The following is a 20,661-nucleotide window of genomic DNA, read 5'->3' on the forward strand; positions in this document are numbered from 1 at the left end:
CTAGGCCAAAGTTCGGCCACTTCTCGGACCAAGATTGAAGTAGATCAAGTCAATAAGAATAAAGAATAAATTGTATATTTTCAACGTCGGAGACATAAGAATGACATATAGAACATCCGAAACTAGAACCAGCATCGGCAAGTATCCACGCAAAAGGATCCAAATCGAGAGAAAACCAACCGCCCTACCTATTTCAAGAGCCCGTCCAATGTTTTGTGTGAACTCCAACTCCCAAAACACCTCGGCGCCTTCATCATCAGAAAAAAAAAATATAAGCCAAAATATAAGATAGAGGATGCTGTCCCCACAAGAAAAGAAAGGAAAAGAATGTGATGCCAGTCACCCAAAAGAATCCCACTGTACAGCTATCCAATTACCCTTCTAAATGAAGGTGGGTGCTGCCATATGTTCAAAGTAGTCCCAATGTCGAAATGTAGCATGTAGTAAATACACGCGTTACGTCGTACGGCGTATGCAAAACAAAATGTCAGACAAAAGAAAGACATTAATATGCTGAACTTCGTCGTATCGTAGTGATCTCAGGTCGATGCAATCTCGGGCGCATTGGCATTTAAGAACTGATTGATGTCTTCATAGTCACCCTTTGTGTCCATATACGACGAAGAGGAAAGCATGCAGCTCATCGGTAATTGACGGTTGAACATTGGCGAGGGAACCTGGTCGTCAAAGGACAAATTCGTATAATCGGAAGCGCCTATTAGATCCATATCGTCGAAAGCGCCAAAGTTATTGTTGGGCCATTGTTGCGGGGTCTGAAGGGCGAGGGGGTTCACCACCCCTTGCATGGTCATGGGCGCAACGAAGGCGGGATTCGTCGGTGCCATTTGAGGCTCTGATTTGATAGTGGGACCTTGCGTTTGGGACGGTGTGCTGAAGCTGGATTGTGTACTCGAGAGCTGGCGAGCAAACGGGTCTGAGAAGCGGGAGGGCATGATAGGTGACTGCGCGCTTTCTGAGCTACCATCGGATGACTCCTGGCGTTGCATGTGTCCGGAATTCTGCCTCCAGAGATCTTGCTGCATGGCCTCGGTGTTCTCTTCGAAGCGCTCACCCTTGGTCTGGTCCAAGGCGCCGAGTCGTGTAAGCAGATCGTGCGTTAGAGGATGGCCGTTGGGCTCGCATTTCAAGGGCTCTCCCGGCCAGCCTTCACCCTCCAAGGCGCGACGGTACATTTCTTGAAGGCCATTGACCAGCCACGTTTGTTGTTGTTCAAGCATCTCGACATATCTAAAAGGCGGCGGAGAGCCAGGTTAGCGATGATATAACATGTCGAATGGGTGCAAGCTCACCCCTTGGGGTACACTTTGTCGTGAGCCTTCTTCCTCTCGCCAAAGACACAGATGGCATTATCTGTCCTGCACCGACCACATGGGTTGGATCCGTCACACTGCACCGGGTCAGTGCATCAGGACAAGCTGATGCTTGAGCCATGGCTTGGCTTACCTTGGATTTCTTCAGTCTACACCGATCGCAAGCCTTACAGACCCTCTTGCGGACATTGCCGTCCGAATGTGAGTGGTCTGATGTAGGTGATGATTGGCGTGCCGTCATTGTGCGCATATATATATACTTATGGAGGTTGAAGGAGGTTTGGTTGCGGGTATTGAAAGGCAGATGTGGCCAGAGAAATCGAAAGAGTATCTTCCCAGTCAAACAAAAAGGTGAAGATTAAAAGAGTATCGAAAGCGCGAGTTCCAGTTCCGGTGGTTAGTTTTGTAGGTTAACTAGTCGGCTTTGCTTTTTTTTGTTTGTTTTCCTGTTCTTTCGAAATTCGTTTCCCTTTCTTTTTCTTATTGCTTTTCTTATGCCTTGTCCTCGCCTATACCTTTTTTTGTGGTGCGGTGTTGCAATGGTCAGTGATCGACAATACGTAAGATTGGTCGATGATATAACGAGGCCGGATGGATAAAGGTAAAAGAAGGTGTAATGAGCAGAGAAGGTTCAGAGGGTTCGAGCCAATGCGAGAGCTCGATCAAGACAACCGCATGTAATGATTAATGATCAAGTTGAACGGTTCCAAGGACGGGATAGCGTTACAGCGATCCACCGGTGGTTGGGCTAAAGGCAAGGTGCGTAGTAGAAGGTGTGGTAAAGAGGAAGTATATCTGGGGAGGGGAGAGAGAGGCCAGGCTTGACCAAACCAGGAGGGTCGAAGCTCTTTTAACTAGATATAGGGGAGGAGTAAGACGAGGGCGAGGTAAAGTCAGAGTGATGATGATTGATTATGATGATAATAATAATAATTGCTACTCCAGATGGGCCTGGATGATTATTTATTCGAATTAGTCTAGTCCCCATGGATTTCTTTTTTTCATTTTCTTATTTTTTTATTTTTGATTAAAAATAATAGTAAGGTTGGCGGTCCTTCACGTAGGAATGGTCGCCGTCTTACCTTGGGATTATTGACGCAGTCCAAAGGAACCAGAATGGATCGGGTCTGGCGGCGCTGGCCGATCATTGGCCAGCCGCTAGAGGTCTGGAGGTTTATGCAGTGGAGCCCTTTCCTCTGTACCGTATTGACCTCGTATTAGCTGTTCCCTCCAAACCTGCACCGTATCATTCATAACTTTTCCTGGTACTACTACATTGCTTACTTGCTTGCTGCCTGGCTGGCTATCGTCACACTTGTCCACTTCTTTGAGGGGACAGCGAAAAACCTTTTCCACATGAACCGGGTTAAATTCAAGGCACATATGAATTTTAAGATTTGATCCAATGTGGTGCTCCAAAGCTTCACCTGCCTCTGCAGCCACAGCGTGTCAATTCCCTGCCCATACTATAAGTTGGTAGGTACCTCAAGGTTAACTGAGGTAGCGCTTTCCATACTGTGTAACCATACGTCATAACCAATACGTGGACGGAACCCTGCACCGTTTGTATGTAAGGTATCTTACTTGATACCGAGGAACAAGTTGAACGGATAACGGAAGTAACCAGCCCAGACGGACGTGCTGATTGCCTGAATCGGCATCGGAGACTGCTTGACTCGGACCTCGGAGGTGCCAACTTCCTTTTCGTGCTTTAGGGAAATTTCCTCATTGAGATGGATTTCCTTTTTATTTCCCTCATGTAGAGAGGGGCCCCCAAATGATTGAAAAACCTCAATGGCCCACCTCAAGCCGTATATCCGATCGGGACTATGAACAGGTACCTTCAGTGTACGGGAATATCCCTTCATCCTACCGTAAGGTGTCTGCCTTGGCTAGTGAGGCCCTACTTGTGGACTACTACTACTGTTGGTTAAGTGGTGGAAAAGATCTTTTGAGGACGAAAATGAGGGGGGTGGGAATACGTGGTCAATCACGAGGGTGAACTTAGATAGGAGAGACTAGAGTGTAGGTAGCTATAGTTACTTCGCGGCCGATGTGCATTTTACCTGCACCAGCGTGGGTGATGTTAGAGACTCAATCTGAAGCAAGTTGTACCTTTTCCGATGTTCAGGTACATCCACAAGTAGCTCTAGTCTCAGAATGCGGTAATTCTGCGATTTGATGCAAACCAGCTTTGAGGGAATGACAGCCCAAGCTTGCATAGCCCGGCATTACGGCACAAGAATATCCACCCCGAATTTATTCGCATAATAAATAAATATATATATATTTTTTATTTCTCAAGCTGACCCAACTCGGCAAACTCATGCCGAACGGGAAGCTTTCGAAACCAGCATCCACTGTTCTGGTGCGGTATGTACTAAGATGTATGGACCACTGGGTGGTGGCTCCATAATGAAGATTATGAACATTACCTGACACTGACAGGGTCATTAACCCAGCTCAGGTCTCATTCCCCCTTCGACTCCATTCAAGTGCATCGTCAAAATCCCGATTCGGCGATCAAACACGGATTCCTTTCCCCGTCCGATATCTCTGATCGCTGCTATTCTCCTAGTCCCCTTCATAGTAGTACAAGACCTGTTGATCACCAGTCTTGGCGATTGGCGTTTTCCTTCGAAAGCTTAACGGCAGACCGGATTGATTCCAGTCCTTCTTTGCCACACTGCCTGCCGCCAGGTGGATGGAGCAGGGAATGCCGAATCCCGCGTTAATCCAATCGTCGGTTCCGATCATCGTTCGTGATCGGCTTTAGTTTGGGGTGATTCAATAGCCCGGTCAATAATTGTTTTCTTCCCAATTTACTTTTTCTATTGTGAAGCAGCAGCAGCAGCAGCTCCTCTCCACCACGAGGTGCCGTTGGAGCTATCCGCGCATGACAGTCAATGACGTTGATCATTTCTCCGATGGACCATGCCACTTGCACGGTCGCTGGTCTGATTCGATTGTTCCCCTGTCATTATTCCCCTCCAGCTTAAACCTGTTGTGACAACAGGACATGATTAATTCATTAAACCTAACAGGCTAGTTCAAATGTTTGTCTACTGCTCTCGAAGCCACTTCAACTTGCCGAGGTATTGTGCCCGTGTCCATAGCTGGTTTGACCGTCCGTAAGTGCCGCTGGTTCAGCTCAGGGATTGACTTCATGCTTGCACCACTGCATCGGGTGCTATAGAGTGGCAGATAAGGTTTCTGATCCTGCGATCAATGACCGCTGGACTATCCTCTTTGCATGTTGATCCATGCCCGTTTTCTATGATGTACCAATAGATGCTCCATCGAAACTGCCGACCATCGCTTAATTCCCGAAGCGGCTATACTACTCGGGATTGGACCTTGCACCTGGAGCATGATCAATGCTGGTTCTTGCTTTCAGGGGTCGCCGATTGCAGAGAATATTCTGCTGCCCATAGCCAAACATTGGTAGTCGATTACAGATCGCTGATACATGCTACTCTCTCGGGTCTAGACCATGCGATAGTGTGAAGCCCGCCAGCCATGATAGCGTCATCCCGCAGTGCTCTACCAATGTTGACCCCACCACTACCACTGCTGACATGGATGCACTCGACTCGGTTTTCCACTTCCGTCGGGATGCGGCAGGGATATCATGAGTGCCGTGAGAGGTTGCTGATAAGATAGAGCTATGCATTGTCTGTCCCTTGTCGACCGGATTGCAGGTTAGTCCTGCACAGGGGTGGTGGTGAGCAAGCTCGCCGGTGACCTCATTGTTGATTCATCTATGCTCCGCGCCCTGCTCTGCTCCTGTGACAGCCATAAAATTCATCTAGCGACTAGTGTCGTGTTTTGTCGAAACATGCCGATCTATCCGTCTACCTATGAATGACTCAACGTCAAGAAAGTAGATGATGGAACTTGCATTTGTAATGCATCAACAGGTTAACGATCAAGAATGAAGTCAGCTGGATAAGTAGTTTACAAAAGGGGGTATAATGTGGAATGTTAATACAAAGAAGGACGGACAACCGCGATAGGCAGACCTGCAGCCTAACAACAACTCATGCGCTTCCATATGCTTGCCTTTGCAGACTTGGATGGCTTGTTCTGCCCCGACCCAGGTGCCTCTGATCGGAGATGGCCCTTCTCGCCCGAATCCTGACGTGCACGTTTGTCTTTCCCAAAGAATCCACGAAGACCACTCTGTCGTTTCTGCGTGCGCTTCTGCGATTCTCCCTTGCCTTCCTTGCCAACAACCGTGTCGGCAGGGGTTTTCGCAGCTGTCGAAGACTCGCCAATATGAGCCGCTTGAGTGACCTCAGGACCCTTCTGGTAGTGTAGTCGGCGGGCCTCAACGACCCGACGGACTAGGACTGCGAGAGTGTCAGCTTCTGGCAAACGTATATGCCTGGCTCGATAGTGGTGAGAGGCTTACGAGCAAAGGTCTCCTCAATGTTGACCATCTCCCTAGCGCTGGTCTCCATGAAGCCGCAACCGTGTTTTCGGGCATACTCCAGGCCTTCACGGGAACTAATGACTCTGCTGTCTTTCAGATCGCACTTGTTCCCTGCGATGATCTTGACCGGAGGTGGCATGCCCACGTCGAGGCCCTCTGCGCTCGCTCCCAATTCCTTGCGCAAGCGATCATTGTCCTCGGCGCGTTGTTCGGTCTCGATCTCGATCATGTCCATGAAGTAGTCCAAGGCGCCTAAGCTCGACTTGTTGGTGATGTCGTACACGAGAAGAAACGCGTCGGATCTCAGATTGGAAGCGGCCCATAAGCCGCGATACTCCTCCTGGCCGGCCGTGTCGGTGATGGATAGGAAGTATGGCACGCCATCAACCACGCGTGTAACCGAATATGAATCCTCTGGTACGGTTCAACCAATTCGCTCGCATGTCAGTAATTGTGATACTGGAAATAGCTTAGAGCAAGACCAGCAAGGAGTATATACCGATGGTAGGGTCGTATCTACCACATTGCTTTGGGTTAGCATGACGGACACTCCTCGATCACATATGATGCTCAAGATTGATACGGCAAGACTTACTCATGTATCCACTGGCTCCGCACCAGGCGCAAGGTGATGGATGATTTTCCTGGCGGCCATCAGCGATAAGGTCTTCCCCTTGTAGCCCCGCAGTCCCTGCGCCGGGATGACGAAAGAACCATGAGGGTTCAAGAGATGGGGTTGCACAGCATACCGCATCCACCATCGCCGCAGATGGTGATAGAGATCTTGTCGGTGGCGTCGGCCATGGTGAGGGCGTGCGGGTAGATGGGTGTCGGGGATGCGCACGCGACGGCGGGTCCAGTAGTAACAAAAGAGAAGGAGAGAGACGAGGGCCAAAGGTTGTGTAACGAGCGAATTTTGACCCCGAAGCTAGTGGTTTAACCCGGTTTTCTCCTACACCAAATAGTGGGAGCTTGAGTGTATCCCTTCGCGGATAATTCAAGATCGCGTCAAGTAGATGAAGATGCGACAGGACCCGAGAGGGGCATTACAGGGGCAGCGGAGAGAGAGATCGGTAGAGTGGCCTGGCCCAACGGACAAAACACCGAGTTTGAAGATGGAAGTGAATTAATGGGGTATAAAAAAAAATGAACGAAGTCTATCTGGCAGAAGTTGCGACTCGAGTTTTTCAAGCACTGACTCGGAGTAAGGGGGAAAAGAATGGGGGAAAAGGATTCCCAACGTGGGCAAATCTCAGACGCTGACGGAGCGAAGCGCCGCCCCTTTGGGGGTCCATTTCGGTGATTGCGGATGGCCGATCACTGGGTGACGAAGATGGATGATGGGTGATTGATAAGGGAGGATAGGATAGATTAATATGTCATCGTGGACCAGGAGAATTGATTAGGAGAATTGATTGTTGATATCAAAAGACATCAAGATCAAGGGATGGATTGAACATTATGGAGACATATGCGAAGAGAGAGAAGAGAGGGTCACCGGTACCCCGACATGCTGCAGACGCGGGTTGGGTCGTGCGGTACCTGGTACCTGTTCTAGATAACATTTATAGTAAGTTGTCAAATAAAATATGGAGTATATCAACCATAGTATTTAAGTAGTTTTATTTATAACTTGGAGATTGTTATCGATTTCTCAATTACTATCTACTTGATCCCATTCCATATGCACAATTTCCACATCCAGAATCTCCCCGAAGACTGGTCCATCTGATGCCTCTAGTAACATTTTATCTTCGTCTTTCGTCCTCCTCTTTCTTCTTCTCCACATCCCTCTTTCTCTCTTCCTTAATTAACTTCTTTCGATCCATCACACCGACCAGCTTGACACATCATCCCGGAATCTTCTGGCCTCCCGGGGTCGACTGGCCCGCCCCGCCACTTGCCCGGCTGATTTGGCTGCTGCGATCCAATCGTTCATCTTTCTTTTCTCTTCCCTTCCACTTGGTACTTGGTGTGTGGATAGTACTTTAGTGCTCCTAACCAAGTACTGCTGCTGCTGCTGCACTGCGGCGAATACAATGCCCCATCTACGATTATTCCATTGTCTGGATGGTCTCTCTCTCCCCCATTCCCCTTTCTTAAATTCTCCGACCCTTGCGACAAAAGAAAAAGCAGTACTTGCCTTATATATTGGGGAGCAGCCGTAATATTGATTGATTTCGTGATATTAAGCCCCCCCGGCCGACCAGTGAACTTGCTAGTCGTTTCCACTCTTCGTCCGTCTCTTTTCAGCTGCTCTGGCTTTTCCCCTCTTTTATTTTTTTTTCCCCATCTCAGCGTGGATTCAATCTGTCCACGTCTGTCCACACCATCTTCCAATCGACCTCTACTGTTTTCCCTGGATTGATTTCCTACTATTCCGATAGGAGGGATTGGGGCTTGATTCGGGGCCTTGGGAGCAATTCTCGCCCCTCCCCTTGTTCAGATCGATTCCGGGGGATGGTTTGCGTGACTGTCTAAGGTTTACTCTGACCTGCTTCACATCAGCAGCCCATCTCGATGCGTCTTCCTCATTGGTCTCCTGCCGCCTCTCGATTCGATCGGACGTGAAGCTGCCAGTTCCAGGTTTGTTTGTTGCGGGCCATGGAAGGCTTCGACGATGCCTTCTATCAGGCACACTATTCCATGCCGGATCCCCAACTGGGCCCCGCCGCATCCTCTTCCTCCTACTCTAATGCTGCCCCCCATCCGGCTTCCTTGATGTCGTACAATCCCACTTCCGGCCACTTTCCTCCCGGTTCCTTTGCCTATCCGGCCCAACCCTCCGATCTGCTGGCTGCTGGCCTGCCCACGACCTTCGCGTCGCACCCAGATAACTTTTCTTTTCAGTCTCCGGTTCCTCATGCTCCTCCTCATCATCATGCTTCTCCCCACACGGCCAGTTTCCCGGGGCATGTTCCCCACGCCATGCACCCCTACCATCCCCTGTCGGCCGCCGCGCAGTCCATGCCAATGGGCATGGACCAAGGAACTGCCTTTCCGTACGACCCCGCCGTCTTTGGCGCTTCTATTGGACCACTAGATCCAAGTCTAGAGCAGCATTCAGCACCGCAGCATCCTCACTTACCTTCCCAGACCGTTCATCTGGATCCAGGCGCGGCGTACGCGGTCGCACAGATCCAGGAGTCCGCCACAAATACCTACTGGAATCAACAGACGACGACACAGGATGTCAGCGCCCAGGCACAGTCCGCAGGCCCGGCCCGCGGGCCATCTGGGGACTTCTCCCGCGCAAGAGGGCCATCCCAGGATCATCAACCGCTACCCCAAAGCCAACCCTCGGACTTTCAGTCCTATGCCCAACCGGCCAATCCAGCCGTTCCTCATCGCTTCATCCAGCCGAAGAGGTCATCCCCAGTGAAGGGTGGGTTCTCCTCCAATCCAAGTCGAACCTGACCGGAAAAGCTGATGCGGGTCTTCTACGTCCATGAAGCCTCCTTTCCACCCCAGGCTAAAGTGGAAGCTGAAAGCGACTCTCCATATGCTAGTATCTACTCGACAAGTGGCTTTGATATCATGGGGGTTCTGGTAGGTTGCATGCTGGTCGACCGCTTCCGCAGCAGCGTTTGAGTCCGGAAGAGGTACACTCTCTTCACATGTATGTGGCTGACCTCTATCCTATTAGGCCCAGGTGGTGTCCCGGCCGAACCCCAAGATCAACATCGGGGCAGTTGACTTGTCGTGCGCGTTTGTTCTTTGTGACATCACGCTGGAGGACCATCCGATCGTCTACGTCTCGGAGGCGTTCGAACGGCTTACGGGCTACACCAATCAGGAGATTGTCGGGCAGAATTGTCGGTTCCTCCAAGGGCCGGATGGGGTCGTTCAGCGGGGCATGCAGCGCAAGTTTGTCGACGAGAATACGGCCTATCGCCTGCGCTCAACGATAGAGGAGCGGACGGAAATCCAGGCAAGCATTATCAACTACCGCAAGGGCGGCCAGCCTTTTGTGAACCTCATCACGATGATTCCGATCCGATGGGGCGGCAGCGACTACCGTTTTTACGTTGGGTTTCAGGTGGACCTGGTCGAGACGCCCGATGCAGTGACGCGACGGAATCCGAGTACGTCCTTTATGTGGTTGGGTTGTTTTTTTGATGCTGCTAAGCTAACCATTTCTTTGCAGACGGAACGTACATGATCAACTATCAGCGCAGTCAGTTGCCGAGCTATGTGGTTCCGTCTGAAGTGTACCGCTCCAATCCGGATCTAGCTACGTTCTTTACTCCTGATCAGGTATCCACGGTGTTGGAAAGCCTGCACGGCAGCGGACCTTCGTACCGACATTACCTGGACCGGGTGCTGGTGGAGAACATGGACGATATCATCCACGTTCTATCTTTCGAGGGAGAGTTTCTATATCTGTCCCCCTCGTGTCAGAAGGTGCTGGAGTATGAGCCGGCTGAGCTGGTCGGAAAGGGCCTGTCAGCCGTATGCCATCCCAGCGATATCGGTTCAGTTATTCGTGATCTACGAGCCCGCATCACCACCGAGCCGGTCAGCGTGGTGTATCGCATCCGGAAGAAATACAGTGGATATATCTGGTTTGAGAGCCATGGATCATGGCACATTACCGACCGGGGGCGACAATTCATGGTGCTTGGAGGGCGAGCGCGTGCGGTGTACAATCTTGATCAGGTTGCTGCAATTGGCCGAGGCGGGTTGGCGGAGAATGACATCTGGGCCAAGCTTTCGATGTCGGGGATCGTCCTGTTCATCTCGTCAAAAGCTCGGCCGGTTTTGGGTCGTGTGGCGGACGATGTCATCGGAAAGAGCATCCAAGATCTCACAGGAGCAGATACCCGGGCCCAGGTCATGGCAGCGCTGGACACGGCTCGTTCGGGGCAACAGATCTCGTTTCTCCACAAGGTCCGCCACAAGAAGGGGCATATGCTGCCCGTGCAGACGACATTAATACCTGGCGACAGCAAAGAAGGGGAGCGACCTTCCTTCCTGGTCGCCCAGTTGCGTTTTCACCGGCCTTTGCCGAACGGCAGCCCGGACGACACTAGCTCCAGCTCCACGGAAACAGGGCGAGACGCCGTTGCTGGCCAGACAGGATCGGCCAGTCGGTTACCAGCCGGCAATCAGGAACTCATCCCTCTACGCGAGCGCAGCCTTTTCACCGAGCTAGCACCGACCAGAGGATCAAGCTGGCAGTTTGAGCTACGAGAACTGGAGAAGCAGAACCGCACATTGTCGGACGAGGTGCAACGACTCCTTACACGGCGGAAGAAGCGCAAGCGCAAACAGAGCACAATTATAGTGGAGAAGAGCTGCGCGATGTGTCGGACGAAGAGCACGCCAGAATGGCGACGCGGACCCAGCGGCAACCGCGACCTATGCAACAGCTGTGGCTTACGATGGGCGAAACAAGTCCGTAATGCCGCACAGGGACAGACTACCGCGGCCCGAGGAAAACGGTCGTGATGATATCCATGTTATATTACACACCCCCCCTCCCTTTTTTTTTTTTTTTTGGATTATATCTCTGTGGGATACGGGTGGCTTTCTACGTTTTAGTGTGTGGCTGTCTGACTTGAATGTGATTTGAAGTATATTGAGCATTTCAGGATATATGATATGATGATACCTTGTGGGGGTGCTTGCTGGATTGGGGGCCATAGGGAATGGCGTGACGAGTCACGATGGATGAATGGACGGATGGCGGCGTCGGGGAGGATTCTGAGGACTTGATCGGAGATGACCTGTACAGTGTATATTAGCTCTTCTTATATGCTATTTAGTATATCTAGTGACCGGGATTTATCGGTGATATGCCGGCAAGCCCTTTTAGCCTGTGGGCGCAAATTGACGAGTCAAAAGTGATCCATACATGGTTACTATCTTGATTTGATTAATGTACATATATGCATGCAGTCCATCCCCATCTATCCATATGATACACATAAGCAGTAAGTATACAGAGGGGTAGTATACATCCAACCCTAGTATTGCTAGTTACTGAGCAATCCACCTCTCCAACCACCTCCTCTCCTCCCTCTCCGCCTCCCATCCCTCTCTCACACCTCCAACTCCAACACCCACACCCCCCCTCTCCTCCACCGCAATGCGCACCTCCTCCCCCTCCATCTCAGCCACCCCCCCACCCCGTCGAATCAACTCATCATCACACTCTAAATATTCCGCATAGCGTCTCAACCTGCCCCGATACACCACCCCGACCAACCACGCGGGTCTCTCATACGACCTAGCCAATCCCAACGCCGCACAAGCCCGCAGCACCTCCCCGGCCTCAGCACCTTCAATCCACTTCCTATCAACCATGCGCTTCAACACACTCATCTCGTCCTTAGACCCCGTCTCCGGCGGCGTCACTGTTCCCGGGGAAACCAACGCATCGCGTTTCGCCCGCGCCCGCTTCTCCCGCTCCTTCTCTAGCTGTCGCGGAATCCGACACGTTAGGGGCGTGATGGCGTTGCCGAGAGCGAGCACAGCCAGCGGGGTGAGTTCCCCGCAAATGATCAGGATGAGTGAGAAGGGGATCATGCGACGGATGTCATGCGCGGAGCGGCGGAGGAGTTGGAAGTGGGAGCGGTGGAGGGAGTGAGTCTGTAGAGTCTGGTAGAATGGGATAGCATCCTTGGTGGTAGATGGTGGTGGTATAGAGCTCGGGACATATGGTGATAGGTTCAAGGTCCGGCGGAGAGGAATCGCGGCGCGGTAGTTGTGGTAAACGTTTTTTAGACCGGTTTTGTAGAAGGTCAGGTATGCGCGGCCGATGGTGATGTAGCGTTTTAGTTTGGCGGATGGGGGGAGGGGAGTGTTTGGGTCTTCTGGCGGCGGAGGGAGAGCGAGTGAGGCGGGTCGGGTGCTTGGGGGTGGGTTTAGAGAGGTGAGGATTGCTGTGGAGGTTGTTGTGGTGGTGGTGGCGGTAGTGGGTTGTGCGGCGGAGGAAGGGCGTGTGTGGGATTTGCTGTTGGATTTTGATTTGGAGTGCGAGGCGTAGGGGCGTACAGAGAGGAGGGTGTAGTTGTGGTGGTGAGGATGTTGGTGGATGAGGCGAGACGCGATGGCGGTGGTGAATTGGGGGGGATGGAGGAGGACCCGCGGGGGGTGCAGCGCGGATGGCATTGCGCTGGAGGAATTGGATGCCAATTGAGGGAGAGTTGTAGAGTAGAGAATGTGGTGGTGTGAATTGAATGGTAGGAAAGGTTGAAGAAGTTGGAGATGAAATGAGATCTGATGGGATTCCGGGGAGAGTGGTGTGGGTGCCTCAGGCATAGAGGGACTTGCTCGGATCCCCGCGGGGACCGATGTCAGTAGATCTATGCTAACTCTATATAGAACAAAGCTGGATGGATAGATTCCTATAGATTATGCTATTGTCAGGAGAGTAATACTTATTATCATCCACCAGTAGATGTTGTGTCAAGGCGAGTGCGATGCCGGACATATATATTCCTTCAATTTGAAAAGGCTCACTGGCAACACTCTGGGAAGCCAACATCAATTATGTAATTTAGAGATGTTATCATAGTATATAGCCGTAAACCCTATTCTATACTGCTATATTCAAGATAGTGACTCACGGTTACAATTAAGTTGACAACCATTTAAATATTAGTCCAATGACTCACCATCTCGCTAGCAGTACTCCATAACTAGTCTAGACCACTATATAAGCTACTACTATATAGAATACTTCGTTCCACCACCCTCATTGACTATCCTCCACCTCACAACCTCCCCCAACTTTCCACAACTACTATACCAAGCACAACCATGCCCCTAACATTCAACCACCCCACCGCCCTCCTCCTAATCGACAACCAAAACGGCTTCACCCACCCAACGCACTGGGGCCCGTCACGCTCGAACCCCAACTACGAGACAAACATCCAATCCCTCCTGACCACCTTCCGCAACACCCTCACATGTCCCACTGGATCTCCCACTCACCATGAAATAATCCACATCTTCCACTCCTCCACAACCTCCACCTCGCCCCTCCACCCAACCTACATCACTCCCACTGGAGAAAAAGGCATCGACCCTCTCCCTATCTGCACGCCACTCCCAACCGAGAAACAGATCTGGAAACATGTCAACTCGTCATTCATCGGCACGGAACTGGAAGAATATCTCCGCGAGAAGGGAATCAGACAATTGATTGTGGCCGGGTTGACTACGGATCATTGTGTGTCGACGACGGTGCGGATGGCGGCTAATTTGGGGGTTGTGGATCGACCAGTTAAAACTGGGGGTGAGGAGGTGGATAAAGGACGGATTGTTCTTGTTAGCGATGCGACTGCTACGTTTGCCAAGGGAGGGTGGGATGCTGAGACGGTGCATCAGGTGTCGGTTGCGAGTTTGGATGGCGAGTTTGCCGAGGTGGTTGGGGTGGGGGAGGTGGTGGGAGCATTGGAGGATTATTCTGCTTCGAGCTAGTAGGTAGATATATATATGTAGATATATAGAGGGTATTCTATGATGATGGTGTTGGTGTAGGTACTAGAATTATCCGGGTTGTTGACTGATTATTAAAATAGGCTTGTTACAACGCCACATCCACCGCAATCATACTCTCTGAGACGAATCCCGTCACAAACAATCTCGCCTTCTTCTGCTGCTGCTGCTCATCTGGCAACGGTACCAGCAGCGCCGCGCTGGCACTCCGGATGCGTGATCCGTCATCCTCAAAAAGCAGCCGCGTCTCCCATTCCGCGGGAGTAGTATCAGCCTTGCGCCGCGTATACCACACCATCACCCCGTCCTTGCCATTGGGATCCGTGCGCGTCTTCTCCAGGTCCACGCCGCGAAGCAGTCCACCCTGCACATATCCGCTGGCATCGTCTGTGGCCGTTGCGTACGGGTCCTGGTAGTAAGTGGGGTTGTCAATAGTGCTATCAAAGGCGAACTCATCCACAACCGACAGCGTGTGGTCATCCTGCGGCCGCATACGCCACATGTAGCCGCCCGCAGCGCTGGTGAGAAGCACTTCCTCGCGCGACGAGCCGTGTCCGAGACCGTTGGCGTTCCAAATATGCTCGAAGGCCACGGTTGCCTTGCGTTCCGTGTCAGCCGGGACCGCGGCGAGACTGTCGAGCTGGACGTGGATGACGGTGGACCATTTGGCGGCGGGGAGTATGTTCTCGACCGTGCGGAGAGCCCCGTCGCGGTAGCGGTGGTCGTTGGTGACGTAGAAGGAATGAGGACTTTCAGCGTAGATGTCGTTGGGGGTAATTATGAGTGGATGACGGATTGAGCGGACATGCCGGACGGTGCCGGAATGCAGGACATGGTGGAAGAGCTCGACCTGCGAGCGGGCCCTGGGGATGTCCTTGAGGCCGGGGTGATAGTCGGGGTTGGCGAGATGGTTAACGGCGAAGATGTAGACGGCGTCTGCGCGCTCCGGATCCTCGGTGACGTCGATGCCGTGGGTGATGAAGGGGCCGGAAAAGTTCTCAAATATGAGACGGGTGGACTTCAGTGTCTATCGAGCAGGTGAGTCTTCTGCTGGCTCATGACTATGGGTTACGCTAGGGGATACATACCTGCGGATCAATCACATGAATAGATCCCTTTGTGTCCGCAGGCCCATCAAAGTTGAGCAAGGGTGGAAACCACCGGAACCGGGGCACGATGGAGTCCTCGCAGGCTGTGAAGAGTTGACCGGCCGGTTGGTAGTAATGCAGGTCCTCACAGTGAATGGTATCAGCAATTGGGTGGACAGGGTTGCTCTGGGAGCTGGTCGTCTCGCTGGCGGAGCGAAACGCCCCTAGCACTTTGAGCTCGCGAGTCACTGGCCCATACAGCGAGGCGAACAGAACGGCGATGATCGCCAGGTTGATATAGCTTTTCATCGTGAGATACTGGATTAAGTCGGCATGTAGCTGGGGAGAAAAAGAAAAAGAGAAATCATAGAAGAGAAAAGAAAACAAGAACAAGGGAGGGGGGGAAAGTAAGGAATGAGCACGAAAAAAAAATAACAAAGCGGGGGAGCCGAGGATAGATGAACCGACCAAGTAGATGCATTGTAACTAGCATAAGCATCATCCACCACCACAACATAGAATGCGGGGATTGACGTTGACCAGCCTGTTGTCATTGGCGAACCAACAGCCGACCATCATCCACTGTGGACCGACCAGCTAGTCCAGCCAAAGACGCCAGTGAAGATCGTCGCGGTGATCATCCATGGGTCGGGGTTACGGTCCAGTTCTTAGTACGAGGTGAAAGGGAAGTGAAGTAAAGAGAAAATGAAATGAGAGCATACATTCAAGCCTAATGCCGAGCTTACAGCCAATTCATCCTTCCTAGGGTTTTCCTTCGCCCACACGCAAATCAAGCTTAAAAATCACACGCATATTAATTCATCCTGTCCGACTGAAAAAGAACTCCTTTGTTTCCCCGTCCAAGAAATCCGTAACTCATGGCTCGCTGTCTTCGCTCAGCGCTGAGACTTGGCCTCCAGATATTCCTGGTCACTGGCGTCCAAGATGTCGTACTCCTCGTCCGTCAGCATACCCGCATCTGTCTCGTCCTCGCCTAGCGTCAGACTCTCCATGTCATCAAACACATCCTGCTCCGATGCATTCGTCACCGACGGGGCGCTGGGAGCCGTGGTGGCGGCCTCATGTGTGCTGGCCTCCGGAGACTCCTTGGCCAGCTTGGGGAAGATCATCTGGCTCTCGGCGGGCTCAGATTGGGCCTCAGGCTGAGGCTCGATGGTCTTCTCCATCTCCGGTTCCGGTGCACTCACAGCGGGCGGCGGAACGTCATCACGCACGCGCACGTCACACCACAGCCGGTGACCAAAAGGCATGCCGTTGGGCAGCTTCAGCCGCCAGTACGAGATGGCGCTGCCCTGGCGGCTCGGGGTCCTGAGCGTCACAGTAAAGTCCGCACTGTGACCTGGCTCAAGCGGCTCCGAGAGCTTGTTGCTCTCCATGGCAGCCGAGATGGCATCCATGCTCAATGGGTGGCTGGTATTTACGTTGAACATCGAATCGCCACCGACGAACCGCACATCCGTACCCGCAGGCCAGCTCAATGGGCCAGGGTTGAAGAGGGTCCAGGTCTGCTGGAAAGCGGTGTTGGGCGGCAGCGTGGTGTCGTCCGGCACAGTGTCCCGGATGAAGAAGGCTTGATAGCCGGAGGCCGGGTCAGCTGATGTCGGCTGTTCGACCTGGACCGGCTGCTGTGCAACGGGAGTCGGCTGTTCCACCGGGGCAGGCTCCTGGACAGGCTCTGCTTCCGGCTTGGACTTCTCCAGAGCCGGTTCGACCGGAACGCTGGCTTGGGTAGAAGTGGATTTCTGGGCACGGTCGCCGAGGGCGCAAGTAGCTCCACGGTCTTCTTGAACAGTGCTGACGAAGACGTTGTGCACAGGTGTCTTCAGCATGACCATGGGATGAGTGCGGTTGTGCGTGTTGGTCGGGTGCACCTCACACTTAGCGCAGAAATCCGTGTCGTGACACACAGAGCACTTGTAGCGAGTTCCTGTGATGAAGCTAGGGCATGGCCTGTTCCTGCACAGAGGGCCGTCACAGTAGATGCCATAGTGCACCTCATAGCTTTGCAGGGGCTCGGCGATTGCATCATAAAGCGGCGCAAACCGATGACCCGGATGGTTTTGGGCTGCTTCCTGGTGACACTCGGAGCAGTAGTCCCAGTCTGGGCAGGTCAGACACTTGTGCCGGACGCCAATAATACGCTAAGATAACGGTTAGCATCAAAGCAGTCAAGTAGAACAGTTCACAACCAACCTTTTCACAACCGTCGCAGATAGCAGCGTGGTGATGGTGACGTCCAGGTTTGCAGCGAGATTGCACCAGGCTCTTCAAGCAGAATTGACGATCATGAATCAGCTTGAAGGTGTGGGCGGGGTGATGGCCGTGTGTGTCTCTGAGAAGACAAGTGATGCAGATATCATAATCATCGCAGTCAGCGCAGGAAACCATCTTGGTTTCATCGAGTTCTGTCGGAGTTAGTTGATGGTGATAAGTTCAATTGAGGGATAGAACATACCCTTCAGGCAATCATTGCAGATGCGTTCCTGAGTGCTCTCGGGAAGTTCGGGGGCAGCCACAGGAGGCACTGGAGTAGCCTCAGACACCAGCTCTGGCACGGACTCTTCGAAGGTCTCTTCTTCTTCCTCTTCTGGTTCAGGCTCCTCACGAGCCTTCCGGGGCTGAACTGTCTCAGTGGTGCTGTTGGTGACCTGGCCATCCTTGACAAGCCGCTTGATCAACCAGTGTTCGTCATCGAGACAAGCCACACCGGCCTCAACACACTGGAGACACAAGTCGTAGTCGCCGTCGTCACAGATGCTGCAGTGATAGTGCTCGTTCGGGATGGAGCGGCCACAGTGGTTGCAGTCAATGCAGAAGACTCCATTGGGCGATGCGTGCGACACCACTGGCATATCCAAGCTGTCCTGACCCAAGACAAATTCACGGAACTGAGGTTCAGTCGTCTCAGGGGCCGACCATTGGGCGGACCGAGACTCAGCAGGGATGGTGCCGCTGGCGACCTCGGGCAGAGCCGAGGCAGATAAGGACGCACTAGCAGGAACACTTTCAACTTGAGACTCAGGGAGAGGAGCACCCAAGACAGTCTCGAGGTAACTGTACCTTGACGCATTCTGTGGTTCGGGGAGGTCTGCCGCCAGCTGTGGCTGGGAGACGGGTTCCTCAGCCGTTGTGGCCTTGATCCGCAGCTTCAGTTTAGCCTTGGCAGCACGGTAGAGCTGCTTGTAGACAGCAGGGTTTTCGCTATCTAGCTGAATATAGCAGCCGGCGCTGTCGGAATAACGTTCGAAGATGACGTTAACATCTTCGGGAACGCCAAGGAGCTGGCGGAGCTGTTACAGATCAGAGACGTCAGCATGAATTCCCAAAAACGTTGCGACATTCCACCCCATATATTTTTTTTTTTTTTTTTCATTCCCTTGCACAGTATTTATTCCCAAGTTATACTTGATAACAAAAAAGTTTCTATCACATATATGGAGCAAGGAGGTGAGCACGTGAGAACACCTAGTGCATTGAGGGAATAAATGATGGGGGGGTGACTATGATTTTTGATGGGGGGGCCCAGGACCCGTAGCTCCGATCGGAGCTTGAGTGGGGACGAACATACATTCTGGGGAAGCGTGCGAGCTCCGAGCTCTCGTAGAGGAAGCTTGAAGCGTCGAGTATTTTCATTGTAGAGCACCTTGACGGTGATGAGGGAACTGGGGCCCACGGGGGCCGTTGCGGGCGCAGGAGAAGCCATGGTGTCCAGAAGGATGGTTGCTTCTTCCTTTTGCTCTGGCTTTAAATTTCCCTCTGGCGTGATTTAAGCAGGGATTCCGAGAGATAAGCAAAAAAGGACGCTAATTCGGGAGCGGTAAGCTAGGCGATGAATAGGTAGGAAGTAGGTAAGCCAGGGATAGATAACGGTGAAAGTGGTGTTTGTCCCCTTTGGAAGGTTAACGAGGAACCCGAATGGAAATCCCAGAGAGGATAGAGATGGGGTGTAGTTTTTAAACTAGTAGACTAAATAGAAGGAAGAGGGGGGGAAGGGTGGGATAATAATGAAGATGAGGGGGGGAGGAGGATGACCAGGTTGACGGTAAAAAGGGAGGAATAAGTAAAAAAGAAAAAAGAGGAGACGGAAGATCGGGAGAGGAGGATTGAGGATGGATGGATGGATGAGGAGAAATTGAGGAAGAGGGAGGGGGGGAAGAGGGAGAAGGAGAGATGAGGAGAGAGCGATCGAGTTCTTCCCAGCGGTAATTAAGAGAGGGAGAGAGAGACAGAGAGGCTGCCTGGAGGTCAGCTGCTGCTTCACTGCTGCATCCGGCCGAGGCGGTGAAGGTGCGCGGCCATTGGCGGATGCTAACAGCTTTGGTAACTGCTCCGTACTAAGCAGTAATTAGTTCGTTAGCAGTTAACACACTACGGAGTATGTACAATCATAGTTAAACTGCGTTTAGTTAGTACTGTGTAGTGACCTTCCCGGTACCTTGTCCGGCCCGTCGGTCGCGATGCCTCTTCCCCGTACTCTCATGTACATGATTTCTGACTTCTTAGTCCTCCTCCACCCACACCCTTCTTCTGCATCCTCGGTGGAGTCTTCCTGCTGCAGAATGAGGCATTGCTCTGTTGGCTACGTAGGTGCCTAAACCCTTCTTTCCCTGCCCTTCCCTTCCCACCTCGTCACCAACCCTCCTAAAGCACAGGCGCCATGATTTCATCACGACATGGATGTTCCCCTCATGCCACCGACACCACAATCCTTTTCCCCACAGCCTCAGATGCTGCTTGCTGATCAGGGTGCTTACGTCTGGGCCGTTAATCATCTATCCATCCATTCACACCCTCCTTCCCACTCCAAAATTTACTTCTGGATCATTTTTCCCCCCTACGAAGGATCGGCTATTACGGCTTCTTCTCCAGGCCTCCTACTTTTGTAGCCCGAGGAATTGACGCTCCTTGACGTGCTGCCTGACGTCACGTCACACCTTCGCAACCTTCCAGGCCCATCACCGGCCCCTTCGGTTCCCAACTGGAGGTCTAGTCTAGTCTTATCTGTCTACTTTGGTTTGACCGGTGCTTAGGACAACACAGCTCGACTGCAACTATTTTTGGGATCGTGTTTTTATTGCTTTTGTAGACAAGAGGACGCCACCCCACATACAACTCGGCCTCCTCCTCCGTGTCAATCAACTAATCTCAAAACGAGCGCAGTGAAACACACGCATACACACACACACACACACACACACACACACACACACACACACACACACACACACACACACACACACACACACACGCGCATGGCTCATCACAGACAGGGGGAGAGGGGAGGTGGAAGAGGAGGCACACCGCATTACGTTCATGGAAACCAAGATGCAGACAA

The 20,661-nt window shown here is 52.2% G+C and overlaps 12 protein-coding genes across 12 annotated transcripts; 4 read left to right on the forward strand and 8 right to left on the reverse strand.

Annotated features, from left to right (window-relative positions):
- Window positions 1–49: 49 nt before the first annotated feature.
- Window positions 50–2,249, reverse strand: BDQ94DRAFT_153625 (Zn(II)2Cys6 transcription factor domain-containing protein). The gene is made up of 3 exons (XM_026768162.1): window positions 1,465–2,249; window positions 1,311–1,408; window positions 50–1,248 (listed from the first exon to the last, which is right to left on the reverse strand). Exons 1-3 carry the CDS (start codon window positions 1,579–1,581, stop codon window positions 540–542), a joined length of 924 nt encoding a protein of 307 aa, XP_026620680.1. The 5' UTR covers window positions 1,582–2,249; the 3' UTR covers window positions 50–539.
- Window positions 2,250–2,303: 54 nt separating this feature from the next.
- BDQ94DRAFT_184422 (uncharacterized protein) lies at window positions 2,304–3,525 on the reverse strand (the record flags this gene model as incomplete). Its single annotated transcript, XM_026774637.1, has 5 exons — window positions 2,916–3,525; window positions 2,816–2,846; window positions 2,616–2,678; window positions 2,414–2,497; window positions 2,304–2,339 (listed from the first exon to the last, which is right to left on the reverse strand). Exons 1-5 carry the CDS (start codon window positions 3,197–3,199, stop codon window positions 2,304–2,306), a joined length of 498 nt encoding a protein of 165 aa, XP_026620681.1. The 5' UTR covers window positions 3,200–3,525.
- A 132-nt stretch (window positions 3,526–3,657) lies between these two features.
- On the forward strand, window positions 3,658–4,966 carry BDQ94DRAFT_163465 (uncharacterized protein; the record flags this gene model as incomplete). The annotated part of the gene is made up of 7 exons (XM_026769742.1): window positions 3,658–3,704; window positions 3,799–3,908; window positions 4,003–4,089; window positions 4,177–4,233; window positions 4,482–4,586; window positions 4,729–4,832; window positions 4,871–4,966. 7 exons carry the CDS (start codon window positions 3,658–3,660, stop codon window positions 4,964–4,966), a joined length of 606 nt encoding a protein of 201 aa, XP_026620682.1.
- A 133-nt stretch (window positions 4,967–5,099) lies between these two features.
- Window positions 5,100–6,897, reverse strand: BDQ94DRAFT_111902 (putative RAS small monomeric GTPase). Its single transcript, XM_026763581.1, has 5 exons — window positions 6,516–6,897; window positions 6,362–6,410; window positions 6,266–6,282; window positions 5,746–6,180; window positions 5,100–5,683 (listed from the first exon to the last, which is right to left on the reverse strand). Exons 1-5 carry the CDS (start codon window positions 6,568–6,570, stop codon window positions 5,361–5,363), a joined length of 879 nt encoding a protein of 292 aa, XP_026620683.1. The 5' UTR covers window positions 6,571–6,897; the 3' UTR covers window positions 5,100–5,360.
- A 464-nt stretch (window positions 6,898–7,361) lies between these two features.
- On the forward strand, window positions 7,362–8,369 carry BDQ94DRAFT_153632 (uncharacterized protein). The gene has a single exon (XM_026768163.1). It carries the CDS (start codon window positions 7,498–7,500, stop codon window positions 7,756–7,758), a length of 261 nt encoding a protein of 86 aa, XP_026620684.1. The 5' UTR covers window positions 7,362–7,497; the 3' UTR covers window positions 7,759–8,369.
- Window positions 8,370–8,390: 21 nt separating this feature from the next.
- Window positions 8,391–11,267, forward strand: lreA (GATA transcription factor LreA). Its single transcript, XM_026768164.1, has 4 exons — window positions 8,391–9,151; window positions 9,221–9,315; window positions 9,413–9,851; window positions 9,914–11,267. Exons 1-4 carry the CDS (start codon window positions 8,413–8,415, stop codon window positions 11,215–11,217), a joined length of 2,577 nt encoding a protein of 858 aa, XP_026620685.1. The 5' UTR covers window positions 8,391–8,412; the 3' UTR covers window positions 11,218–11,267.
- Window positions 11,258–12,955, reverse strand: BDQ94DRAFT_153638 (uncharacterized protein). Its single transcript, XM_026768165.1, has one exon. It carries the CDS (start codon window positions 12,880–12,882, stop codon window positions 11,749–11,751), a length of 1,134 nt encoding a protein of 377 aa, XP_026620686.1. The 5' UTR covers window positions 12,883–12,955; the 3' UTR covers window positions 11,258–11,748.
- Window positions 12,956–13,395: 440 nt separating this feature from the next.
- BDQ94DRAFT_111958 (putative isochorismatase family hydrolase) lies at window positions 13,396–14,252 on the forward strand. Its single transcript, XM_026763582.1, has one exon. The coding sequence runs from the start codon at window positions 13,534–13,536 to the stop codon at window positions 14,197–14,199; it is 666 nt and encodes a 221-aa protein (XP_026620687.1). The 5' UTR covers window positions 13,396–13,533; the 3' UTR covers window positions 14,200–14,252.
- A 53-nt stretch (window positions 14,253–14,305) lies between these two features.
- BDQ94DRAFT_175480 (serum paraoxonase/arylesterase family protein) lies at window positions 14,306–15,614 on the reverse strand (the record flags this gene model as incomplete). The annotated part of the gene is made up of 2 exons (XM_026772507.1): window positions 14,306–15,244; window positions 15,306–15,614. 2 exons carry the CDS (start codon window positions 15,612–15,614, stop codon window positions 14,306–14,308), a joined length of 1,248 nt encoding a protein of 415 aa, XP_026620688.1.
- BDQ94DRAFT_153640 (uncharacterized protein) lies at window positions 15,588–16,044 on the reverse strand. Its single transcript, XM_026768166.1, has one exon. The coding sequence runs from the start codon at window positions 15,857–15,859 to the stop codon at window positions 15,629–15,631; it is 231 nt and encodes a 76-aa protein (XP_026620689.1). The 5' UTR covers window positions 15,860–16,044; the 3' UTR covers window positions 15,588–15,628.
- On the reverse strand, window positions 16,001–19,522 carry BDQ94DRAFT_153641 (ZZ type zinc finger domain protein). Its single transcript, XM_026768167.1, has 4 exons — window positions 18,895–19,522; window positions 17,782–18,616; window positions 17,520–17,731; window positions 16,001–17,467 (listed from the first exon to the last, which is right to left on the reverse strand). The coding sequence occupies exons 1-4, from the start codon at window positions 19,027–19,029 to the stop codon at window positions 16,202–16,204; spliced, it is 2,448 nt and encodes an 815-aa protein (XP_026620690.1). The 5' UTR covers window positions 19,030–19,522; the 3' UTR covers window positions 16,001–16,201.
- Window positions 19,523–19,777: 255 nt separating this feature from the next.
- BDQ94DRAFT_153643 (uncharacterized protein) lies at window positions 19,778–20,574 on the reverse strand. The gene has a single exon (XM_026768168.1). The coding sequence runs from the start codon at window positions 20,096–20,098 to the stop codon at window positions 19,826–19,828; it is 273 nt and encodes a 90-aa protein (XP_026620691.1). The 5' UTR covers window positions 20,099–20,574; the 3' UTR covers window positions 19,778–19,825.
- Window positions 20,575–20,661: the final 87 nt, after the last annotated feature.

This window comes from Aspergillus welwitschiae (assembly GCF_003344945.1).
Source record: "Aspergillus welwitschiae strain CBS 139.54b unplaced genomic scaffold BDQ94scaffold_55, whole genome shotgun sequence".
Lineage (NCBI taxonomy): Eukaryota > Fungi > Ascomycota > Eurotiomycetes > Eurotiales > Aspergillaceae > Aspergillus > Aspergillus welwitschiae.